Below are 25,391 nucleotides of genomic sequence, written 5' to 3' on the forward strand. Positions count from 1 at the left end.
AGGCTTGACAGGGGAGGGGGAGGATAGTTGGGTGATAGAGGAGAAATTTGTCTACCATGTGATATTTGATACTAGTAGTGCAAACTAGCTATTTTACATAGAATTTTTCGAAAGGAGGTAGTATTAAATAGATAGGGTTTAGCATTACACCTTGCAACATTTATCCAGAAAGAATCAAGGAAAAGATTCCTTAAAAAAAACTAGAAGAATATTCTACCACAAGATTATTCTAGTAAAAGAATTTGCTTTTTATTTTACCAAACCTTAACCATTTTCCACTGTCACTTATTGAGGGATATAATTATATTTTTCCCTTCTTCCTTCGTCTCTTAGAAGCTGAAATCTTTATATTTTGGGACTTTTTAGGATAAAGAAGTACTTGATAGTTACTTAGGCTGTGTTTGGGAGAACATTTTTCCAACCTTGCCAAGGTTCCCAACCTTGCCTCCCGACACGGTAAACAAGACACACAATTATAGTGAGATTAATTAAATATTAGCTTAAAAAACTTAAAAAATAAATTAATATGATTTTTTAAAGTAACTTTCATATAGAAAACTTTTGTAAAAAATACACCGTTTAACAGTTTAAAAAGTATGTGCGCGAAATATTAGGGAGGTGAGTTAGGAAAGACGGGAAAAGAATACAGCCTATAAGTTATTACTGTACCGATTACTTAGCTGCAGAAAACAATAAAATTGTAATGATCTATGATATGTCAATTGTCTTGAAATACACAACACGCTATGTGCTACCTAGAGTGCCATTAAGCTACCATGTACTACCAATATATACTAGTTGTATATATCCGGTATGTTAGGAATTTAACAGAAAATTGAAAAGGGCTTTCTAGTAATGTGTTGTTTAGATTTAATCCAATCGGGACTAGCCGCTCCTCGATTTCGTGCCCGCGGGACTGAGCAAGGGCCGGTCCTTCGGCGTCGCCAGCTGGGAAACAACAAGGACTTCTCAGCCGGCGATTTGCTCGGTGAGTAGAAGTATTAAGCGGTACAAATAAAGCCACAGTAATTAAGTACTTCTTCCGTTTCACCATCTAAGACTTTCTAGCATTATCTACGTTCATATAGATGGTAATGAATCTAGTCATATATATGTGTTTAGATTCATTAACATCTATATGAATATGGGCAATGATAGAAAGTCTTATAATATGAAACAGAGGGAGTAGTCAGTAAAAGATTTGATGAGTGATCTGATCAAATTAATCATATGTTGTGATAGATCAATGCAGTGTTCAACTACGACCCCATAATGCAAAATTCGGTGCAGGTGAACCAGCATGGATGCTTCTGCCTCCATGTAGACGACCTAGCTAGGATTTTTTGGGTGGATGGGAAGGGCGGCAAGAGTTGGAACGGAGAAAATCAATTTATCAAATACCATATAAGAGAAAATCAATTCGATTTATATATATTCGTATTTGATAAATTTTCACGATCCTCATTTGTTAGTTTTTTACCCTAAATCTCCATCCCCCTAGCTCCATGTCGTCTCCCCTCTCACCGGCGGTGCTGCCATTGCTCCCATCTCTGCACCACCCCCGTCCTCTGTCTGCTTTACTCCACACACCATCTCACCCTCCATATCACCATATGGGCGTCGACAAGGACTACTGGTAGGTCACATATACCTTCTCGTTCCTTGACAGTGGCAATCCACACTGTGAAATGGATTGCCTTAACGTGATGAATGACATTGATCATGGAGCAATACATTATAGGCCTCCACCTTCCATACTCTCCCCACAGATTTATAGACACAGAATCGGAAGGAAATGGAAGTGGAGCCAAAAGAAAGGGAATAGACATATTACATTACAACATCACCCCTCCCCCCTTCCAAGTCACGACGCCATGCTAATAGACGTTGAGATTGGAGTGAAACTAGGTGAAGACTGGTACAATATGTCAACGTATTGAGAGGAGATGGGTACACGTAGGACCCGAGTTGCGCCAATGGCGACCTTCTCCCGGACGAAGTGCATATCAATCTCGACATGCTTAGTCCGTTGGTGTTGCACCGGGTTGGAGGAGAGGTAGACTGCACTCAGATTGTCGAGTAGACCAAGGTGGCCTTGGGAGGAGGCGAGTGAAGCTCATGGAGGAGTTGGAGGAGCTAGGTGACTTCGGCGACCACGTTGATGATGGCTCAGTATTCGGCCTCAGCACTGGAGCGGGAGATCGTGACTTGGTGCTTGGAGGACCTGGACACCAGGTTGTTGCCTAGGAGCATAGGTAGCCTAAAGTAGAACATAGTGTGTTGGGGCAGCCAGCCCAGTCGGAGTAGATGACAAGGTCTACCGTGGTGGAACACTGGATCTGTAGTCCTAAGTCCATCGTGCCTCGGATGTACCGGAGAATCCGTTTGAGAGCATTGAGGCGTGGCTCACGAGGATCATGCATGTGGAGGCACATTTGCTGGACTGCGTAGGTGATGTCATTGCGGATGAAGATGAGGTTTTGAAGAGCCCCAACGAGACTGCGGAAATCCATCGGGTCGACAACTGGCATGCTGTCAGTGGCAGAAAGCTTGGTGCAAATGTCAACGGGAGTGGTGCAGGACTTGCAATCAACCATGCAAGTGTGGTCCAGGATGTCAAGGCAGCACTGGTGTTGACTGAGGAGAAGGCCAGAGGGCCGCAAGGAAATGATGTAGGTCACTGAGGTCCTTTATTGAGAACTTGGACTGAAGGGCCAAGATAGACCAGCGAAAAAGCTCGGTGGAGGAAGCGGTCAGGACGATGTCATCGACGTATAGTAGAAGGTAGACGATGTCGGTGCCGCATTGGAGGATGAAGAGGGAGGTGTCGGACTTGGCCTTAGAAAATGTGAGCGTGAGGAGGAAGGAAGCAAACTGGCTATACCACGAGTGGGGTGCTTGCTTGAGACCGTATAATGGCTTGTTGAGGCAGCACATCATGTCGCCTGGGGTGGGAGCTGTCGATGAACCCGAGTGGTTAGGTTTTTTTTTAAAAGGAACCCGAGTGGTTAGGTGCAGTAGAATGTCTCCTAAAGTGTCCCGTGCAAGAAGACATTCTTGACGTCCAGTTGATGGATGGGCTAGTGGACCGCCAAGCTGAGGACGGTCCGAATGGTGGCGGGCTTCTCAACGGGACTAAAGGTCTCATCGAAGTCAATGCCAAGGCATTGTGTAAAGCCGCGGAGGACCCACCGAGCCTTGTAGCAATGAAGGGAGCCATCAGACTGGAACTTGTGCTTGAAGATCGACTTTGTCGATGACTATGTTGATGCTTGGGGGGTGCGAGATGAGCTCCCATGTGCGGTTGGTGAGGAGGGCAGAGAACTCCTTTTATTTGACGGAGTGCCAATGTAGATCGGCAAGGGTGAACCTATTCATCCCTGGAACCTGGGAAAAGGTGGCTGCAAGGAGGTTTAGTCGATCGAGTACCTTGCGGATGTCGTGCATGCCTCGGGTTGTCATAGCGTGGTCGTTGATGATGGGAGAAGCGGCGAGTGTGGACATTGGTGGCGGTGCACCAGGAACGTGGGTAGAGAGTGGTTGAGTGGGGACGAGAACCCGTGGTGACATGGCTTGCCCGGTTATGGAGGCCTGCCTTGACGGTCTGGTTGGTGATGGGGCGGCCGACCCAGGAGGGTGGGTGTCCGACGTCGGGGTGGCCAGTCCATTAGATGAGGTGGCTAGCCTAGGTGAGTGGGCAACCGTCCGAGCCAAAGACGTGCGGGCCGTCCCAGGCGAGGAAGAGGCGACCAAGCCAAGCAAGTGAGCAACTGGCCCGAGGGAGCGCGGAGTCGTAGCCGACCAAATTGAGTTGGTAGTCAAGGCCTGCTGCGGGAAGGTGCCTCCATGCAAGCCGGCTTGCTCAGGGCTGGCTAACCATGCTGTCCAGGCAGCCGGATTGGCTACCAGAAGAGGGGCGGCAAGGGCCACCAGATGCCGTCGATGTGCACCAATGGGATCAAGCATCACTCGCTAGCTCCTTCAGCACCACGATGCTGCCATTACCCGCCACAAATGAATGGTACATGGACATCGGTGCCACGGCACACATAACCTCCAACGCCGGTACCCTCTCCATCACTCACGAACGCCAAGGTCGCCGAGGCCTTTGGCGATGGGCTTCATCTTGCGGCAGCACTCTGAGATGTGAGGTCGCCTAATTGCAGCTTGTGGAACTCTATCATCAAGTTGAGGGCTCGTTTCTTGCAGCTACTGGGAAATTGGTGTTCGAGACCCCCAAAATGATGGGAGCAATGATGTCGGCAGAGAGAACATCTTGGAGATGGTTGGTGGAGATCTTCGCGAGTACAACACAATCCATTTGCACCTAATTGGCATGATCAAAGTGGAAGGCATCTGAGAGGATGTGATCCATGAGGGAATACTTGCCGAGGGCTACCACAAAGAAGTGATGCCATCTTGTGTAGTTGGCGGCGACGACGTTGAGGATGACGGGAACAAGAGCCGTGATGTTGAGGAAGCTGACTGCCTGGGCATGGAGCACGGCTAGGGCGGCATCATCGAATGGAGGCGCGGATGGGCGGTGGATATTACCGGTAGGTGGAACCATGGCGTGTCCTTCATGAGAACCGTGGGTGAGGCACGTAGAAGCAAAAAGGGCGGCAAGGTCCAGCGGCATGGGTGCCAGGGCAGGGATGCCATGGGCACCATGGGAAGGAACGTTGCGGGCATGGACATCGCCTGTAGGGTTGTCACGGCTGCCGCGGATGCGGGGGAGGGGGTGAGAGGGTCGGTGACGACCGGTGTAGGGGCGAGGGCAGTCGTGGCCGTGCCGAAGCTTTCAGCCGGAGGGGAGGGTGCTAAGAGAAGGTCACTGAGGACGGTAAAGAGCGCCTCACGCGCCGCGTCCGAGGCCCATGTTGCTGCATTCTGATGGCATCGTCAGTAGAGTCGAGGGCATCGTCAGTAGAGTCGAGGGCCGAGGGGAGGTGGGAGAGGGAGGTGTGAAGAGGCGGACAACATGGCGTCGCTAGAGGACACAAGGCGCCAGAGTGATGCTGGTGGGGGTGGTTTTAGAGAGCGGAACCAGAGGATCTAAAGTTTGACACCACGTGAAAGGGATTGACTCAACACGATGAATGAGATTAATCTCGAAGCAATACATATATAGGCCTCCACCTTCCATACTCTCTCCACTGATTAATAGAAATAGAATAAAGAGGAAATGGAAGGGGCGCCGAGAGAAAGGGAACTGACAGATTACACTCCAACACAAATGATTCCGAGGCCAACCACTCCTTGACAATGCTCTCCTACACCACCAATCTTGCCATTCTCCCATTCGCCACCGCTTCCACCTGCCAACACCAAACATGTCATTGTCTTCTCCATGATGTCTGGCGACAGTCCCCCTTGCTCATCTCCGTTGACATGAGTTGTACGATCCAGCGCTACCACAACCACTGTCGCCGACCGCCTTTCTTTGTCATACCTGAAACACGCCGTCCCTACTCGCTACACCACCACCACTCAGCTTCTATCTAGTTGGAGGAGGAGCCTAACTTGTGAATTTTCAAGGCAATCAAGTGATCCAAAATCTTTATGTGTTTGGCCCCTTTTCTCCGCTCAAATGATATCACCTGGTTCCATCGGCGTCATGACTTCCCCCACTTTTCCCTTCCTTTACTTTACTCAACAGTCGGTAAAATAATTATAGCCATTCTCTTCACACCTCCGCCGAAAGATTCAATACTACTAATTATGTTAGAGATCCACCACTACCACGACCGATGTTGCCCACTGCCTTTCTCTGTCATACCTGAAACTTGCTGCATGAATTTTCAAGCCAATCAAATTGTTCAAAATCTGCAAGATTTGTGCACCCTTTTTCCGCTCAAATGACATCATCTGGCTCCATCGATGCCGTGATTTCTCCCACTTTTCACACAAGTAGCAATCTTCATCTTAACAAACTACAAATCCAAACAAGTATCAGAGAATATGCTTATTTTGAAATTTCACAATGAACATTTGCAAGATACGAAAACAAGCACAAATGAATATTTGCAAGATATGAAATCAAGCACAACCTATAAGAGATAGAGAGGCTGGATTCACGCTTTCGGTGCCTTGTGGATGAAGGAAACGATGAAATGGCAGCGACGCTCATGGGTGAAGGAGGTTGTGGTGGACACTGGCGGTTGGAGGAGAGGCCGCAGACACCGGTGGTTGATGGATGTAGGCGGTAGCCGCAGGATCCGCACTTGAGTAGGTGGCCAGTGCTTGTGGGTGAAGGAGAAGGTGGCCATGCCAACAGTTGAGGAAGAGGCCACGGGCGTCTTCAGATACTCGTCCCCTGACCTTGTGGAGCCTGGATCAGGTGGCCAACGGTCAGGTGGCGGAGGAGGAGGCGGCCAACAGCCAGGGGAGGGGAGCGGAGGCATTGGCGGTTGGATCTGTCTCCTGGAGGCCAAATCCGGCGGCCAGCAGTCTGGAGGCAGCGGCAGTGTCGGCAATCGACGGTCGGAAGGTGGCGGCGGCGACCGGATCTGCATCTCGGTGGCCAGATTCATCGGTCATCGGTCGGAAGGCGGTAGCCGACAATTAGTAGCAGACGTAAGTTAGAGAGAGAAGGAAGAAAGAAGAGAGAGCAGAGGAGGAGTGGAGAAGAGGCACATGGGTGAGGTGAGGTGGGGTGGGGAACCCTAGAGATATGGGGTGTGGGGTTGTTTTTCTAGTCAGCAGGGATGGGTATAAGAATTTAACTCATTTAAGGTGAGATATATCACCTTCAACGGGGTTTGTACCCGTCATTGGTAGGTCATCTGTAACATGTCTATATGTGGACCCATTAAATATGTCATGTGATAGGCCATCTCCTTGAGTCTCAGCTACAACAAGGCTGTGTTTAGTTCCCTTCAACTTTCCAACTTTTCCGTCACATCAAATGTTTGGACACATGCATGGAGCATTAAATGTGGAAAAAAAACAAATTGCACAGTTTGCATGTAAATTGTGAGACGAATCTTTTGAGCCTAATTACGCCATGATTTGATAATATGGTGCTACAGTAAACATTTTGCTAATGATGGATCAATTAGGCTTAATAGATTCGTTTCGCAGTTTACAGGCGGAATCTATAATTTGTTTTGCTATTAATCTACATTTAATACTTTAAATATGTGTCCGTATACGTCAAATTTTTGTGCCAAAACAACTAAACACGGCCCAAGTTTAGTTTGATCCATTAGAGATGATGTCATCCGTGACAAGACATTTTGGCCCATGATAGATGGGATGATAAGGCGTAGTGAGCCACTCTCTTATAATCCCCATAGAAAGATTCGATAGTACTAAATCTGCTCTAAAATATAGTAATTTCTATGTTGTTTATCATGGATTAATGTTGACAGGATAATATTTTAGCACCCCTCTGTAAATAAGGGGTGAATGGGGGTGGGAGAATAAGGATAGGTGGGGGTTAGATGGAATGGAAATTGATTAGGAGATTATTGATGCGATAAGTAGTATTGCGAATAGTGCTAGAAATACTTACGTGACTTTGCAACAATATTAAAATACTAGCTAAAAGGCTCTTATAGAGCGGATAGAGTAGTTTTTTATGCTGAAAGCAATGCAACGATTATTAATTTAATTTGCACATGTATTGTTCTACGTCGAACTCGAATTACAATCAAATACATCAAGCAGTAATATATTTCCACGTGCACTCTGTTGCATTGAAATCGCACGACATTGTGCAAACGAAAGTTCTACAAGATTATTCATGAATAAAAAAATTACAAAATGAGCGCAGATGCATTACAGCAAGGATAATAGTGAGCTATAAACAAACTATAGACTTGTGTGAAAAAGAGTGATAAAGAAAAATAAGGAGTGTTAGCTTTCCTACAAGAGTCAGCTCTACACATGTTTGAAGAAGTATGCATTAAAGTTATAGTAAGAGAAAGAGAGCAGAAAAAAAAAAAGCTAACCTTATAACTAACCCAATATACATGTTAACTAGACAACAAACTTATACTATATAGTAGTCACTACTAGAAAACAATTTTTCATGGTGTTGGCCTATTATTTTCGCTGGCGGATAAATGTAAAAGCCGCCAGCAAAGTCGTAACAAGGGGATGGGGGGCACCAACCGCCAGTGAAAATTCACTGGCGGCTTGTCTAACGCGGCCGCCAGCGAAAATATGTCTACTTTTGCTGACGGTCACTTAGGTGCGCCGCCAGTGAAAATAGATAATCTTCGCTGGCGGTCGAATTTTTTCTAGCGGCCCATAAACCACCCGGCTCTAACCCAAAAATATTTGTCACATTAAAACCACCCACCTACCTCATCCTCTTCTCCTTCTCTCCACATCCCCTCCTCTTCTTATCCACTTCTCTTCTCTCCTCCTCACTCTCCTCCCTCCCGGCCTCTCCACCGGCGACGGCGGCGGTAGTCCCATCCCCTCATCTCCCCTCTCCCAGATCTATCCGAGGGGAGGAGGCGACCGCCGGCGCAACAGAGGGCGACGGCGGCGGGCGGTGGATGTGCACGCGGCGTGGGGAGCACGCAGGCGGCGACGGAGTTGACGACGATGCTGCCGGCCGGCCTCGGCGACCTTGACCACGCGCGACTCTTCTGGAGGAGGCCTGCGGCGACGACCTGCGGCTCCCTGCGCCACCCCTGCCCTGCCATCCCCTTCTCTCCCCTCTCCCAGATCTATCCGAGGGGAGGAGGTCGCCGCCGGCGCAACAGAGGGCGATAGCGGCGGGCGGCGGATGTGCACACGGGCGGCGGCGGAGCTGACGACAACGACCGCGACTGTGGCAACGACGATGACGCTGCCGGCCTGGCTCGGCCACCTTGGCAACATGTGACTCTTTTGGAGGAGGCCTGCGGCGGCGGCTCACAACTCAGGATCTCTTGGTGACGGGTGGCGGCACAGCAGAGGGCAAGCAGTGGCGGCGCCACTGCCCTCCTCTTGTGTTTTCTTGTGTGTTTTTGTCCGTTTTTGTTTGTAAGGACGTTTGTTAGGTTAATCTGTGTGTTGTTAATCTGTTCTATTGATGATGCTAATGTTGTATTTGGATTGATGCCAATATTATGTATTTGTGATGCTCTTGATTTTGGATTGATGTCAAATATAAATTGTTTTGAATTTGGCGGGTGGAGAATTTTGAATTTGGGGTAGGGGATTTTTGGCGGGGTGGGTTGATTTTCACTGGCGGTTCTCTTTAGGCAACCGCCAGAGAAAATGTGTTTTCTCTAGCGGTTCTCAACCATCAGCAACAATCGTTTGTCCCGCTTGCGAATATCGATTTTCGTAAGCGGACCGCAACCGCTAGCGAAAATCATGTGATTTTTGCAAGCGGAACAAAACCGTCAGCGAAAACCTTAGATCTTCACTGGCAGATGGTTTTTTGTAGTTGTGAGTGGGCTCTACCGCACAGAAACAACAAAACCGGGGCCAACTGGAAGGAGCAGGCCGGACAGAAATTCATGGCCATCTCCTAGCTATCTCCTCTCGGCAGAGAGCATACGTGTTATGTGTGTATTATTTTGTATTTACGCTGTGGTATGGGTCCCACGTAGTACGCCGTGTATTTATAACGATCACATACATGGAAGACGAAGCAATAAGCGTAGACATTTCATTACCACCAAACACTAGCAATGAGATCGAAGTTTCTTCCAACGCTGCTCCCCGCGATAACCGTTCTCTTGGTCATGCAGGCCATATCACGGATGACGACCGTGGCAGTGGACCAACGGTCGCCACGACGTCGGATCGCACTCCCCGGATGCCCCGACAAGTGCGGCGACATCAGCATCCCTTACCCGTTCGGCACCAAAGAAGGCTGCTACTTGGACATCAACTTCATCGTCCTCTGCAACCTGTCCACCACGCCCCCCGCCACCGCCGCTGGAACCATCATTCTGAAGGGTAACGGCTACTACTTCGGGGACCAGGAAAATCCGGTGGGCGTCCAGACCAACAAATCCTGGTGGACCGTGGATCTCATCGACATCGACGTGACGCGGGGCGAGGTGCGGGTGGCCGTGCCGGTCAGCTCCGACTGCAGCACTAACGAGAGCTACCACGAGCTCAGCATCTTCACCCAAAGCCTCAACTTCTCGACGACGTTCCTCTTCTCCGCGACGAGGAACGTGCTGTTGGGCGTCGGCCAGAGCGTGAGAGCCCGGATCGACGGCGTGATGAGCGGCACAAACTACTCCGCCGCCTGCAACTCGCTGTTCGACACGCCGGCGAAGGCGGAGAACGGGACGTGCATGGGGCTCGGCTGCTGCGAGGCGGAGCTCGCGCCGGAGCTTGGCATGATCACGGTCTCTATGTACAAGCAGAGCAACAGCATGTGGGAGACGTTCCCGTGCACCTACGCCATGGTGGTCGAGAGGTCGTGGTACAACTTCTCCCTGCAGGACCTTTACGGATACGATGTTCTCGACAAGAAATTTCCCGGCGGAGTGCCGCTTGTGCTCGACTTCGCCATCAGGAATGAATCTTGTCCAGCAGAAGGCAAACCGTTGCCCACGGCTTGCCGTAGTAGCAACAGCCTCTGCGTCAACACGACCAACGGCCAGGGATATGTCTGCAAGTGCCAGGAAGGTTACGAGGGCAACCCGTATCTACCAGATGGATGCCAAGGTATTGCCTTTTCTTTTTCCAGGAAAAAATTGGTGCTTTCCATTCTTGCATTTTGGTCCGCCCGGGAAGATTAAAATGTTTGATTCAGAACAATTATATGAACAATAGGTAATTTGATACTGAGGGAGTAAGTCACATACACATTTTGACATTATAATATACAAATAACATGTCCATACATTGTAACCGGTTGGTACATGCATATAAATACAAATGGGCTACAAAGATGATTAAGGATAAAACAATGAATCCAGTGATTACCCACATGGAGCGGTGGGATGAGAGGATGAAAGGACTCCATTTTTATGCTACTAAAGATATATATTTATATCAATAAAAAATTTGCTTGTTAAATATTAAAATGTAGAACAGACAATCAGAATTCGTTTTTTCTTATAATAAATCAGATCCCTGCTATGTCACGTCGTTATCCTCTGGACTACGGGATTTTAAAAGTTTTAAATATAACTATAGTACAATATTGTAAGTGGCATATAACTAAGCATATGGCATGCTGGTTAACATAGAGAACCTCCACGCGTGAGGTCTGGAGTTCCACTCCCTACACGGCCGACGGCTGTACCCATGCTCGACGGTAGAAAAATTGAAAGTTTTTGGACAGAAAAACTTGCCACTGTCTTTTAGTAAATCGGCTAGAGTATTTTTTTTTCAGCATGCGTACTCAGATTATATCTTCACAACTGACATTATCTCAGATTACTCCTTAATACTTCACTTTTTTTTTTCTCTTTATACAAATTGTATCTTAATTATGATGGGATATTGTGGCATGATAGATAGGATATTTTACGATATTATATTTAATTACTTTTTACAGATTGGACCACCTAGCATATGACGCACTTAAATGTATCGGGATTCAATACAGTATGTCCAAAATATCACCAAAAAATTACTTTAACACAGGTCATGTTGTGATATTCGATTTTACTGAATTCACTAATATAGAATTATTTTTTCTGGAAGAGATCCCTTTGGATTGCAGCCAAATCAGAACTGCTCATATCTGCAAAAACCGTTTTCTTAGGAGTCAGTTGATTATTTTCCCAAGCGGACATCCTAAACGGCCTCATGCGGGCATTTTCGCAGGAGGTGCGGTGCCTACAAGTCTAGCCTCCCTCCTCTCTTCCCTTTTAACATTTTTAAAACTTTCCAAGTCCCATACTTATCTCTTCACCTTCTCTCTCCACCCATCCCTCTCTCTCTCCAACTTCTCCCCTCCTCTCCCACTACTCGGGCCGGCGGGGGCTCGGCTGGCGGCGGCAACGGCGGCCGGGAGCAGTGGCAGCGGCGTCGGCGAGCATCGGGCAGCGGGCACGAAGGTCACGGAGCAGCAGATCCTGCCAAGGCCGATCCACCGGCGCTGGGCCACGGCGATGGTAGGAGTGGTGGCGATGGTGGCGGCGAGCTTGGGCGATAGTAGGCTTGGCCTCCGACCACACGGACCCTGCCTCCTCTCCTCCCTCTCTCCCTAGTCTTCTTCCATCCTGACGGCTGGAAGTCACAGGGCGGTGGATCCGTCGGCCATGGATCTGGCCGGGGCTGATCCACCTGCGACGTGCGACGGCGACAGCAGGTTTTTGTCGACCGACAGTGGAGATGGCCGATGTGTTTTCTGAGCTGTGAAGGAGGAGGTTGGGGTGCTGACCTGGATATGCGGCCGAGTAGATGGCTAGACACAACCGCTGGTGGAGGTGAAGGCAACCGTGTGTAGCTCAGCGGGGATAACCGCATCATGGCAGATCAATGGTGACGCCGGCTTGAGGAAGAGGCACAGTGATGGGCTGGTGGCTCCAGATCAACGATGACAAAGAGGAGGAATGCTACTGCAGCTCATGATGATGTCAGGTACATGACCGACTTGACGAAGAATGGTACCGGCACGTTTGAGGAGATCGGGATCGATCCCTCTAGGCGGTGAAGCATCAGGACAACAACAAAAAAACAAAATGAAAACGTGTGTCTGCTTCCGGGAGATCGATCCCTCCCAGAGAGGCAATGGTGTGGAAGTGTGAGCAATGGCCCCTAGGTCGCACGCACCAGAAAATCTTGAATCTACACATTTCATCTGATCTTGTATCTCTTTTTGATACAAAACAACTCACGTCACTTCTCTAGTCTCCTCGTTTTTCCATGACCAGTTATAGGCTCGTGCGTTGCAATGTGTTTTTATTAAGGCTGTGTTTAGATCCCTTCAAACTTCCAACTTTTCCATCACATCAAATATCTAGACACATGTATAGAGTATTAAATATAGACGAAAAAACTAATTGCACAGTTTACATATAAATTTCAAGACGAATCTTTTGAGCCTAATTTCGTTATGATTTGACAATGTGGTGCTACAGTAAACATTTATAATGACGGATTAATTAGGCTTAATAGATTCGTCTCGCAGTTTACACGTGAAATTTGTAATTTGTTTTGTTATTAGTTTACATTTATTACATTAAATGTGTGTCCGTATACGTTAAATTTTTTTTGCCAAAACAACTAAACACAGCCTAAGTGTTGGAGAAAGATTTTGGCCAATTGGGCTGTTTAGTTTTTACCGGTCGGTTTTTTTTAAAGAAATACATATTTAGTGTGAAAAGTTTTATTAGAGAGAAAAGGTTTTTACTTAGAAGTGTAGACGAGATAGAAAGACGAGGCTTTCTAGACAGAGGGAAGGAGGACGACTCCCTCCTTAAGTATTAGGGATACTTCATACAAGCCGACTCTTAGCTGATATCATGAAAAGCAAAGACATTTTCCTAGGCTCTTCTCTCTTATCCATGTCAGCATATTTAGTTACAAGGTAACAGAGATAACAGCTAATAAATATGTTGTTATTAGCTGTTAATAAATAAGAGACACATATATTTAGCCCTGTTTGGTTTCATGGGCTAATGTTTAGCCCTCACCTTTTAGTCTCAAATTAGCCCTCAAGAATTCAAACAGGTGGACTAATTTTGAGCTAATGTGAATTAGCTCTCCCCAAATCCTTAGCCCCTCCAAGGGGTACTAAGAGCAAGGTCAATAATATAGTCTACCGTTGGCTATACATGTCAGCTGTAGTACGCATAACAGATTAGCTTCTACAATAATCATCTCTATCACGTTTCCCAACTGCTGAAAGTTATTTTGTTTATTGTTTTTTTCTGGCTGAACGTCCTTCCTTCTCTCTTCAACGGACATAAACAAACAAAGGAAAACTCATCTGCACCCTGTTTTGCCTGGGGAAGTACGGAACACTGCGCTCGTAGCCGCGGGACAAGGGTATAGCCGGGCGATTAACCTGTCGTCGGCTTTTCTCTCTCTTCCCACTTTCCCTCTTCCAACTCAGCTTTAATCTCACGTGGACTTCATTGTAGCCTGCTGACTAAACTTACTGTACCTGTTCTAATGGGACTAATTTTACGTGGAACCCACGAGAGACGTAGACTCCCAGGCGCATCCAGGCGCATCCACTCCGTCGCGATATCCTGAACCACTCCATCGGCGTCGCCATCCACTCGCGTCCGCGCCGCCGCCGGATGGGATCCACCGCAAGCACCATCCGCGCCGCCGCCGGATTGGGAGATGGAGGGCAACGGCACATTCCCCTTCTTCTCTCAGTTTTCGTCGGATCCGGGCTCCTCCGCTGCCGGCTTCAACCTCTCCTCCGCTGCCGGTATCCACGCTTCCCGGGAGCCGGCGCCGGCTGGAACTGAACTTGCTCCTCCTCCTCGTAGTCTCTGAGCTTTGTGCAGAACTTGCTTGTTTTTGTTTCCTTGCATGCATACTTTCTGCATATGCAAAACTACGTAGAGAGCTCCAGTGTTGCAGAAATCACCTGAAGGGTGATGAGCTCTCTATGTATCAGCTAGCAGACTTTGGCCAGTTTGCAAGGTAAATCATCACTGTTTCTTACTTGTTGCTCCATGATCTTCTTGAGCATATACGTATCATGGCCAGTTCGCAAGGAAAATCATCACCGTGCCTTCTTGTTCCACGATCTCTCCATGTTAATCTCCTTCATAGTATCTATTGGATGTTCTTTGCTTTTGTAGGGTTCTATGGATGCTCTTCATGTAGTATGCTAGCAATGCTTTTCATTCAGGAAAACAGCAGAGCAGGCTGCGCGGGAACGATGGAGGGAGAGGCAGGTAGTTAGTGTGGGAAAGAGAGAAACATTGAGGGAGTTGGTGTATTAATCAGGGGATGTGGTTATTAAATCAACATTAGCCCATGGATCCAAACATATGAACCTAGGCTAATGTTTAGCCTACCAATTCAAGGCTAAACATTAACCCTTAAAATTAGCTCTGGGCTAATCTTCCAAACAGGGCCCTGTTATACATGCCCTAAGGTTAAGTTCGTTTGAACATGTTCCCATCTCCTCCTCTATTTTCACGTGCACACTTCCCAAACTGTTAAACGGTGTGTTTTTCAAAAGTAAAATTATAGAAAAGTTGTTTTAAAAAATAATGTTAACCCATTTTTAAATATTTTAGCTAATATTTAATTAATCGTGTGCTAATCTATTGCTCTATTTTTCATGTCAAGAGGTGAGGGTTCCCAACCCCTACCTAAGAAACATAGCCTAAGTCGGGATACATAGGTCCCAAATTCTAAAAGTCTAAACCTAAATAGAACAAAGAAAGAAGGGATATATAGGTTCCAAACTCCAAAAGACTACACCTAATTAAAGAGAACAAGGAAAGAAGTACTAATCCATACCTAGCTTAGCTTATTTCTAGAGCCGCCCATTGTGTTTTAAACTTTTAATGCCATTAACTAACTAACTATCTTGTAACTATTTCATAGACATTGATGAGTGTGAGCTTCGAGATGAACAACCTGCGCTACGAGATCAGTACCGGTGCTATGGGATTTGCAAGAATACGATAGGGGGATATGACTGTCAATGCAAATTTGGAACGAAAGGTGATGCCAAAACTGGAACATGCACACAGCTGTTTCCCCTCCCTGCAATGGTGGCTACACTTGGTAAGCAATTCCGGCATTTATTGGTTCTTAATTTCAAATGAATGATGTTATTTTTCAGTGAGATAATATTCTGGTTTCAACTGCTAGTATTTACCATATGCCATAAGATAACAATGCTTATTAGTAAGTGCCTAATTAAGAATAGTCCATGATATCCTTTTTTTATGAATATACATAAACCTATTAGTCGAAGGAATTCTTAACTAATTAATTTATATTCCTTAATTATGAATACAACAATTTGACGTTATTCTAGAAGAACTTTCATTAGCTTTAGAAATTACTCCATTTCCTCATGTTTGCCTGCTTATTCCATTAGAATTTTCATGGCATATAGCAAATTATCTTATTTTGTATATATTGTGTATTCGGTACAGATCCTTTTGCTTCAAGTAGATGATGTGATCTTTTGTCTTTTTATAAAACTTATAACCTATGAATCATTCGTCTTAGTTATATATTTTAGTGGATACTGCACTAGTTTCCCATATATTATTTGTCCTAATTAATAAGTTCACCTTGAATCTTTCATATATTCATCTCCAGCGTGATGTTTTTCAAAATCAACTTTTGCCAGTATATATAATTTGTTTTACGCTGTGACTGAAATACAAGCAACTAATAACATGTACTACACTTTTGTCAATTGTCCCTGCAGGCATAATCGGTCTCACATCCATAGTGGTTGTTGTAGTATTGTTTAAGCTTTTGTTTGACGAGAGGAGAAAAACAAAAGAGTTTTTCATAAAGAATGGTGGCCCGGTACTAGAAAAGGTAGACAACATTAAGATTTTCAAAAAAGAAGAACTTAAGCCAATAATACAATCATGTAATGTTATTGGGAAAGGTGGATTTGGGGAGGTTTACAAAGGACTCATTGACGATAAACTCGTTGCAATTAAGAAATCCATTAATGTAGACAAGTTACAAGAGAAGCAATTCACAAATGAAATTATTATCCAGTCAAAAGTCATCCATAAGAACATCATAAAGCTCATAGGTTGCTGTCTAGAGGTTGACGTTCCAATGCTGGTCTATGAGTTTGTTCCACGGGGAAGCCTCCACGACATACTACATGGCAATAGGAAAGAGTCCCTCCCCTTACAGAAACGTTTGAATATTGCAGCAGGAGCAGCAGAAGGATTAGCTTATATGCATTCAAAAACCTCTACAACTATTTTGCATGGTGATATCAAACCTGGCAATATACTTTTGGACGAAAACTTTGATCCCAAAATATCTGACTTTGGAATATCAAGATTGATTGCTATAGATAAAACCCATACTAAATGTGTGATTGGAGATATGTGTTATATGGATCCAATATATCTTCAATCGGGCTTGTTGACGAAGCAGAGCGATGTATACAGTTTTGGAGTGGTGCTCTTAGAACTTCTTACGAGACAAAAGGCAAGTTCTGGTGAAGATACTAGACTGGTTACGACGTTTCTAGATGCATATACAGAAGATCATAAGGGCGCTATCGATCTTTTTGACAGAGAAATTTTATTGGAGGGCGACACAGAAGTATTCAACAATCTTGCCATCCTAGTAGTGGATTGTCTGAAGTTCGAAGTGGAAAGAAGGCCAGAAATGACAGATGTAGAAGAACGACTTCAAACCATGAAGAGATCTTATGTGCCAAAAAGCATATCTGATGCTAGTAGCAGTATAGATACATAATTGCTTATTATTTGGGGATAATTATAGCAGCAAAACATCTCAATGTTGTTAAGGTTTGTTATGTTTCTTAACTATGGATATGTAATAATATTTTTTCTCTGCTCAGCATTGTTTTAGTTTTCTTTGTATCTCTTCTCAATTCATCCAATATACATAGTGGCAAATAAACTATTCAATTAAAACCATGCTTACATCCCGTGCATGGGTGTATTACATTTTAGATACTAATTGATGGCCAATTGTAGAGCACCCGAAAATTTGTGATGAGTGGGATTCATAGACGCATAATTGGCTACTCATACCTTAATGTGCTCCTAATCACAAATCGACACCATAAATTCCGCAATGCAAAATAATGAGCAAAGGAGATATTGTTGGGACTCCGCGTGCTAGTCAACTTCAACCTAAGATGTGCCTGTCAAACCACGTGAAGGTGACGACTAGATGTGTTACACATCCCAGAATACTTGACTCAATTTGTTAGAGCTCTATAATATCTTAATTGCTCAAAATTCATACTCATGAGTAGCTAGTCACGGGAATATTGCTAGTCCCTCACTTTCATCCCAGCTAGGATATCAAAACAAAAAGGCATAATGTATAACTTAGTACCAACTAAAAACTTATTTAGCTAAGCCACTTTCCTACGGCCAGTCGACCAAATAGATATAGTTCTTCGCAAGCATGTCTACCCATATTCCCACAAGCAACCGTCGAGCGGTAGGCCCCTAATGAACCATCCTGAAGAGATCAACGAAACCCGCAACACTCAACTACCTGTAACACAACTAAAATAATACCACAAAAGAAAGCAAGTGCAGTAACACAGTTAATGTACTGGCGAGTCAATACAATTCTACAAACATGCAAGCTCTAAATATCAAAGAATGGTTATTTGTGGTTTCATAATTGCAAAAAGCTAAATTTGTTTCACAAACATTTTGAAATGGAATTTTAGATAAATATTTGCAAGTGTATAGCGTACATAACATGGCATGGCTTCATATATAACATCATAAATCAATGGCAAAATTTGCTACAGGACATCTAAAAAACAAAAAACATGTAATTAGCTAAAGGACACCGTAAAAACGTGTATTTGTTGTAGGGCATCGCAAAAAACTGGTAATTGGCTGCTGGACACTCGCATCATTATTTTATTATTTTTGGAGGAAAAGGAGAGAAACAATGATTAAAGACAAGTTTGCCCTTCGCTCAAATAACTCCAACGTGGGCCCCACATGGAAGTGCCCTGTAACATCCCGGCCTAGGGCTTAATAGGATTAATAGAATACTCATATCAACAAGTTGCAACTTCTTTTCCGGAAGCCGATCTCTGAAGAACTCTAAGGTTAGGCATGCTTGTCTTGGAGTAATTTAGGGATGGGTGACCGATCGGGAAATTCATAGGCCGTCGGTGTCTTAAGGGGTGAGGATGTAACATCGCGGCCTAGGGCTTAATAGGATTAATAGAATAATCATATCAACAAGTTGCAACTTCTTTTCTGGAAGCCGATTTCTAAAGAACTCTAAGGTTAAGCATGCTTGGCTAAGGTTTTAAGAGGGAACTCTAAGGTTAAGCGTAAGTTGCAACTTCTTTTCTGAAAGCCGATCTCTAAAGAACTTTAAGGTTAAGCGTCTAAGGTTAAGCGTGCTTGGCTTGGAGTAATTTAGGGATGGATGACCGATCGGGAAATTCATCCCGGGTGCACGCGGGTTAATAGAATTAATAGAATACTCATATCAACAAGTTGCAACTTCTTTTCCGGAAGCCGATCTCTAAAGAACTCTAAGGTTAAGCATCTAAGGTTAAGCGTACTTGGCTTGGAGTAATTTAGGGATGGGTGACCGATCGGGAAATTCATCTCGGATGCACACGAGTGAGGACAACATATGCAGAAAAGAGTTGTGTTGGTCTGTGAGGGCAGTCTATGACCTATGAAAACTGCCAGATGTATGTGGGCCCGCCCTAGAAGAGGCGGGTCATTACATGCCCTCTCTCTCTCCTTCTTCCTAGACAGGCCGGGTGGCGGAGCGGCAACCCGCGGCCGCGGCGGCGGTGTCAGCCATGTTCGCCGTCGGGAGGGAGGCGAGGGGCTTTACGTGTAGCCACGCCGTCGTGGCCTTGGCCGTGCCGCCGCACGCTACCGGCTATCGGCGCTCATCTGCGTGCTCGGCTCAGTGATGAGTGGCGCCATCGCGCTCGTGGCGGAGCACCGCGACATGAGCATCTGGGTCATCGGTTTCGACATCTGCCTCTTCACCGCCGTCTACTCGGTAATAAAGTCTGGCGAACTATCAATCAACCATCAGAGACGAATAATCTTTCGCAATTGATGTATATCTGATCAAATCGCAATGAACATTTTGTAGGGGATAGTGTGCTCTGGCGTGGCGTACTACGTGCAGGGGCTCGTGACGAGGGCGCAAGGGCCGGTGTTCGTCTCGGCGTTCCAGCCGCTTTGCATGATCATCACCTCCGTCTTGGACTCCACAATTCTCAGAGAAGATATCACTCTTGGAAGGTAATTAATCATCTCAACTAGCTAAATATCTATCTAATTCAACCGATTAATAATCTACAACTAAATTGAGCTTATGGTGATTGCAGTGTGATCGGCGCGGTGATCATAGCGGTGGGGCTCTACGCGCTCATCTGGGGCTAGGGTGGCGACCACGCAGACAACGGCAAGCCGCTGGTCACTGCCACACCGTTGCACCAAGCCGCCGTGGCCTCAGCCGCATCGCCACGCGTTGCCGGCCGCCGGCGCTTGCGCTGCTGCGTCCGGCTGTCGCCCCGCACCGTCCCGCACTAGCCGCCTCCCGCTCAAGCGTGCACTCGCATGGTGAGAAAGGGGATCAAGAGAGAAGCAAGAAGAAAGAAAAGAGAGAAGAGAGAGAGAATGAGAGAGAAAAGAATAAAGAAATAGAAAAAAATTCAAAGGGTAGAATCGTATTTACACAACTGTTTCTCTCTCCCTTTCCTCCAAAAATAATAAAATAATATTGCGGGTATCCAGCAGCCAATTACCAGTTTTTTGCGATGCTTATTGAGTTATGATCCAAATTCATTTGCACTTAATAAAGGCCAGCTTCTGCCGGAGCGAAGTGGAGGCCCTGCCGGAGGCTGAAGCTGGCCATTGGGTTGTGCACCTGGGGACGCTCGGGGGTGTGGGGGTGGATCGTCATCCCTTTTAGGGTTCCACCTCATATATATACCTCTTGTAAGCTGCCGTGCGGCGTTGTAACCTCACCCCGATATAGTGAAGATATTTTGCTGGCTGGCGCCCGTGATTTCTCTCTTGCTTTGTGAGGGTTTTCCAGTTAATATCGTGTCTTCTGTGATTGATCTATTGTTCTTTATCGTTTGTTTGCCTATCGTTTCCTAACAATGCCCTACAGCAAAATAAACGTTTTTACGGTGTCCTCCAGCTAATTACACGTTTTTTTGGATGTTCTGTAGCAAATTTTGCCTAAATCAATTTCAGCCCATACCAAGCACAATCATCATTTCAAGTATATAAATCAAGTTCAAAAGCATTCCTAAAACATAAAGCTATACCCATGACACATACTATGTCGCTCATGACCGTAAGCACAACTAATCGATTAATTTTATGAACTCTGCAGAGTTTGTACAACATTAACCACATGATGTGAATCGCTCTAGTTTGTCCGGTTCCCAACAGTATCACCACACTCCAAACGTTTAATGTGATCTGGAGGACACAACGTAGCCTTTACATTATCTAATGCCTAGCCTTGCATCAATGACGGAAAGTGTGAGCCTTGCCCTTGCATCAATGACGGAAAGTGTGACTCCGCCCTATGAATGACCTAGAGCTGTTAGATGGCAGCCTAAACCTAACGTCATGGCAGCGAACATATCCGTTCCATCACGAGGCACTATGTAGCGACCCTCGTATTCCATTTCTGAGGTAGAATACCGGTTACAGCTCATTCCTTAGTGAGAACCAACTTACCAAGAAATGAATACAATAGAGTAGCATAGCAGAAACAATTGTAGCGAAACCCATTAAATAAAAACCAAAAGAAATTAGTTTTTTTTACCCAAAATAATAACACTAACAACACCTTGCTCTCCTAGATCTTCATCATCTTCAACATTAAGTTTATGTAGAAATATGCAACACTTGATCAATTTTGTAGAATCTTCTCTTCACCTAATTGTTAGTTCAACACTAAAAGGAATAATATATATAGGGGATGAGTACAAATGGTACTCAACAAGTCCAACTATAGCAATCCAACAAATATATGCCCATAATCCACCTACATAATACATATATATCTCCAAATCCCATAATCCAACAAGGAATTTTATGTATGTTCATAAAACAGTGTAGTAAAAACTCACATTAAGTAATTATAAAATCTACTGCATATAAGGCCCCACAGGTATTAGAATCTCCGCTAGGTTCCTTTCCTGCCGCGTTCACAGTTTCTACCCGAAACAGGGAGTGACATATCACAATTCATACACTCTGCAGAGGTGTGCCGCTGTACCCATAGACGCCTTAAACCTTTTAATACCCGCCCTACACCGCCACCACGCCAGCGCCTAAGCACACTTCATGGTGTATGCCGGCAAGGCTAAGGTCACAAGCTTTTCATCAATCCCATATGGCAATTATCTCTGCGGGTGATTCCCGCAACAACGGCGAATCATCGGATGCCGCAACAACGGCGATCCACATCATCTAATCGGATTCCGCAACAACGGCAACCCTCATCGCTAGCCCACGCTCACGGGATTCGCGGAAGTCCTTAAGCCCGCAGGATAAAGCCATTAAGAAAGAACTACTAAGCCAGCCTGTCCAATTCCAGATCATATGGTCGACACGATCGCTACGGCGCTTGAATGCCATATAACAGTTGTTATTTAACCTTATGATGATAAATATATACAACTGAACCCCCACCACCATGGCAAGTTCAGAATACATCTATAGTATGACTAACTGCTCCACCAGTCAATCCAATCCATCAGCATATTTATTTCAATTATAGAAAATATCATTTAATGCAAGGTGATACATATAGATTGCAATTACGAAAATATAACAAGAATTGGTCAAAGGTGTTGGACTTGCCTGAGATACCCGAAATCGAAAAAGGAATAAACCAATGTAGAACTCCAAGAAATCCAAGATAAACATCCAACTGAAAGAGACAATTTAAACACAACTAAATACAAGAAAATTTATATGAATGCGATGCACATGATATGTCTAACCCTAATATTATAGCTGATCTACAAACACTATAGGTTATCGACTCTCACATCAAGACTCAACTAGATGATCCATATGTATTTTTAAGTTAAATATGGTTAAATATATTTGTATGTTTTGATTTGATAAAGATATACAAGTTATATAACAGAATTTAATTTTGGACTAAAAAATCTAGTGTTAAAATAGACACCATTACACTTTTATTTTTATAAAAGAGTAATTATTTTAATTGAAAGAAATTTTACTTTATTTGAGAGAGATTTATATTTAGGAATAAGTTCACTTTAGGTCCCTCTATTTGTCGCCCAGTCCAATTTTCGTCCCTGAACCACAAAACAGGGTATAACCCGTCCCTCAACTTACGAAAACCGGACAAACGAGGTCCCTTGGCGGTTTTAAGGGCAGTTTTCGCTGACGTGGCACCTACGTGGCCATTTTGACTTGGTCTTCACCTGACATGGCGCTTACGCGGCAATTCAATCCAGAAAAATAATAAAACCCGTGGGATCCACTTGTCAGTTTCACACAAAAAAAATAACAGAAAGGTGGACCCCACGTGGGCACCACATGTCATCCTCACTGCTCCCCTCTTCTCCCTCCACATACAATATTAAAAAATAGTGGGACCCACGTGGGTCCCACATGTCATCCTCATTACTCTCTTCTCTTAGTCCTATGTTTCCCCTCCTCTCCATCTTTTCTCTCTCCGCCGGTTGAGCGCGCGGGACGGGCGGCCGGCAACTGAAGCGGGCGACGGGCGGGGCGGCCGACCGGCTGGCGGAGCAGGTCAGTGGCACGAACGGCGCTCGGTGAGGCTGGCGAGGGGGCAGGGAGGCCGGCGGTGGCAAAGCGCCGCCCCGCTGAGCAGGATGACCAGGTCGTCGGCGGGCCAATAGGACGACGACGACGGCCGCAGCGCGGAGGAGATACCGGGGGGTGAGGCGGCAGCCATGGGACACTCATAGCAGGCCAGCCGCAGCACCTCCACACACCAGCAAGCAACAACACCGGCCAGCCGCAACACCACACACCAACAAGCTTCTCAAACAGCAAGGAAAAATCAACAGCAAGCAGCCGCGCCTTTTCTACACCTTCTTCTCCCCACACGTCGTCGCTGCCTTGCTTCCTCACCAGAGCAGTTGCCTCCACCGTCAGCACGCTCGCTTCCTAGCTTGGATCTCCACCTCTGCCTCGCGCTGAGCCGCCACGTGCTTGCCCCGAGCACCGCCTCGGCAGCCGGGGCCTTCTCCGCCACGGGCTCCTCCTCCGCGGGCTTCTTCGCCGCCGGGCGCGGGTCAACCCTAGCGCCGCCTTCCGTAGTGTCTCCACTAACGCCCTCGTCCACATGGGTGCCGCTGCCGCAGGCCACCGCTGGTTAGGGTTCAGCCCTCGCTTGCTCTGATAGTCGCCTACGATAGAGCTCGTTGGGGCGGCCAGCGGGAGAAGAGGCAGCGCGTGCCGGCCGACAGGAGTGAGGGAGAGGAGAGGTGGTGCGCAGGCGGAGGCGGCGGGCGGGCGGGCGGGAGAGGAGCGGCGGCGCACGGGGGGGAGCAGCGCTCAGCGGCCCGCGGGTGGGAGGGAGAGGAGCGGCCACCGTCGCCTAGAGAGAGGAGAGGAGAGAGAGATGAAGAGAGGGGAGATGGGGTGAGAGGAGGAAGAAGAGGAGGGGTGAGTTGGAATGACATGTGGGGCCCACGTGGGTGCCACATTATTATTATTTTTATGTGTGAGATTGACATGTGGGTCCCATAGGTTTTATTATTTTTCTAGATCGGATTGCCACATAAGCGCCACGTCAGATGAAGACCGAGTCAAAATGGGACCTTGTTTGTCCGGTTTTCGTAAGTTGGGGGACGGGTCATATCCGGTTTTGCGGTTCAGGGAAGAAAATCAGACAAGACAAATAGAGGGACCAAAAGTGAACTTATTCCTTATATTTAATAGTATCATATATATACAGCCCACACAAGCAAAAGCCCAACAAAGCATAACCCACCTAGCCCACCTTCATCCTCTTCTCTCTTTTTCTAGTTCTCTTCCTCTCCCTCACGCTTCTCCCCAGCGCCGCCGCTCACACTGCCGCTCCTCCTCACGCCGGCCGCTGCTCCCTGCCTCCGGCAGCCGCCCCGCAGCCGCTGCCGGCCTGAATCGGTTCCGTGGCTCCTCATGAGTCTACCCCCCAAGCTAACCGTAGCCATCAACCCCTCACCAGTCTCCAATCGATTCTGCTGCTGGCTACTGCTCTCAATGACTGAGATTGAAATTTCCCAACCCCAGCGCCCCTGATTCAAGCGTGGCTCAGACCAGCCGTCTCTCCCTCCCCGAGCTCCTCCTCTCTGATCCCCTTCTATCCCTACTTCTGTGACGTGATCTGATTGGTTGTTCTCTTAGGTGGTAATCTACGATGAATTTTTATACTTGTGAACAGGTTCTAATAACCAACTGGATGGTGCTATTCCTGCTATCTGTAGGTTCTATATTATTTGATTTGCTATAATTGGATGATGACTATATGCTATGGATGAATGAGTGAATGCATGCTCAAATGAATCAAGTATGCGCATTTTTTTTAGTACTGATATTGAAATCACAAAAACAGGATTGGTCCTTTTTTATTCTTATGCAATGGTAATCAAGATACTGAATTTTCTACATGCCACTATACTAGCACAATCAGATCCTTATATCCTTATGCTGAGTAGTAATTCAGAGAATTAATTTGAATTCCTGCATACCAAATGCATCATAGTAATATGACTAAAATGATCACATGACCTAAAAACTATGCATCTTGATTTTGTTGTCAAATATACTGACTACTAAAAT

The 25,391-nt window shown here is 46.1% G+C and overlaps 2 protein-coding genes across 2 annotated transcripts; both read left to right on the top strand.

Moving 5' to 3' along the window:
• The first annotated feature begins 9,822 nt into the window (after window positions 1-9,822).
• LOC107279172 (wall-associated receptor kinase 1) lies at window positions 9,823-17,421 on the top strand. The gene is made up of 3 exons (XM_015758509.3): window positions 9,823-10,632; window positions 15,442-15,624; window positions 16,283-17,421. The coding sequence occupies exons 1-3, from the start codon at window positions 10,182-10,184 to the stop codon at window positions 17,305-17,307; spliced, it is 1,659 nt and encodes a 552-aa protein (XP_015613995.3). The 5' UTR covers window positions 9,823-10,181; the 3' UTR covers window positions 17,308-17,421.
• A 617-nt stretch (window positions 17,422-18,038) lies between these two features.
• LOC107275943 (WAT1-related protein At1g21890) lies at window positions 18,039-19,973 on the top strand. Its single transcript, XM_015758064.3, has 4 exons — window positions 18,039-18,086; window positions 19,417-19,584; window positions 19,681-19,832; window positions 19,919-19,973. The coding sequence occupies exons 1-4, from the start codon at window positions 18,039-18,041 to the stop codon at window positions 19,971-19,973; spliced, it is 423 nt and encodes a 140-aa protein (XP_015613550.1).
• Window positions 19,974-25,391: the final 5,418 nt, after the last annotated feature.

This window comes from Oryza sativa, chromosome 10 (assembly GCF_034140825.1).
Source record: "Oryza sativa Japonica Group chromosome 10, ASM3414082v1".
In the NCBI taxonomy this organism is placed as follows: Eukaryota; Viridiplantae; Streptophyta; class Magnoliopsida; order Poales; family Poaceae; genus Oryza; species Oryza sativa.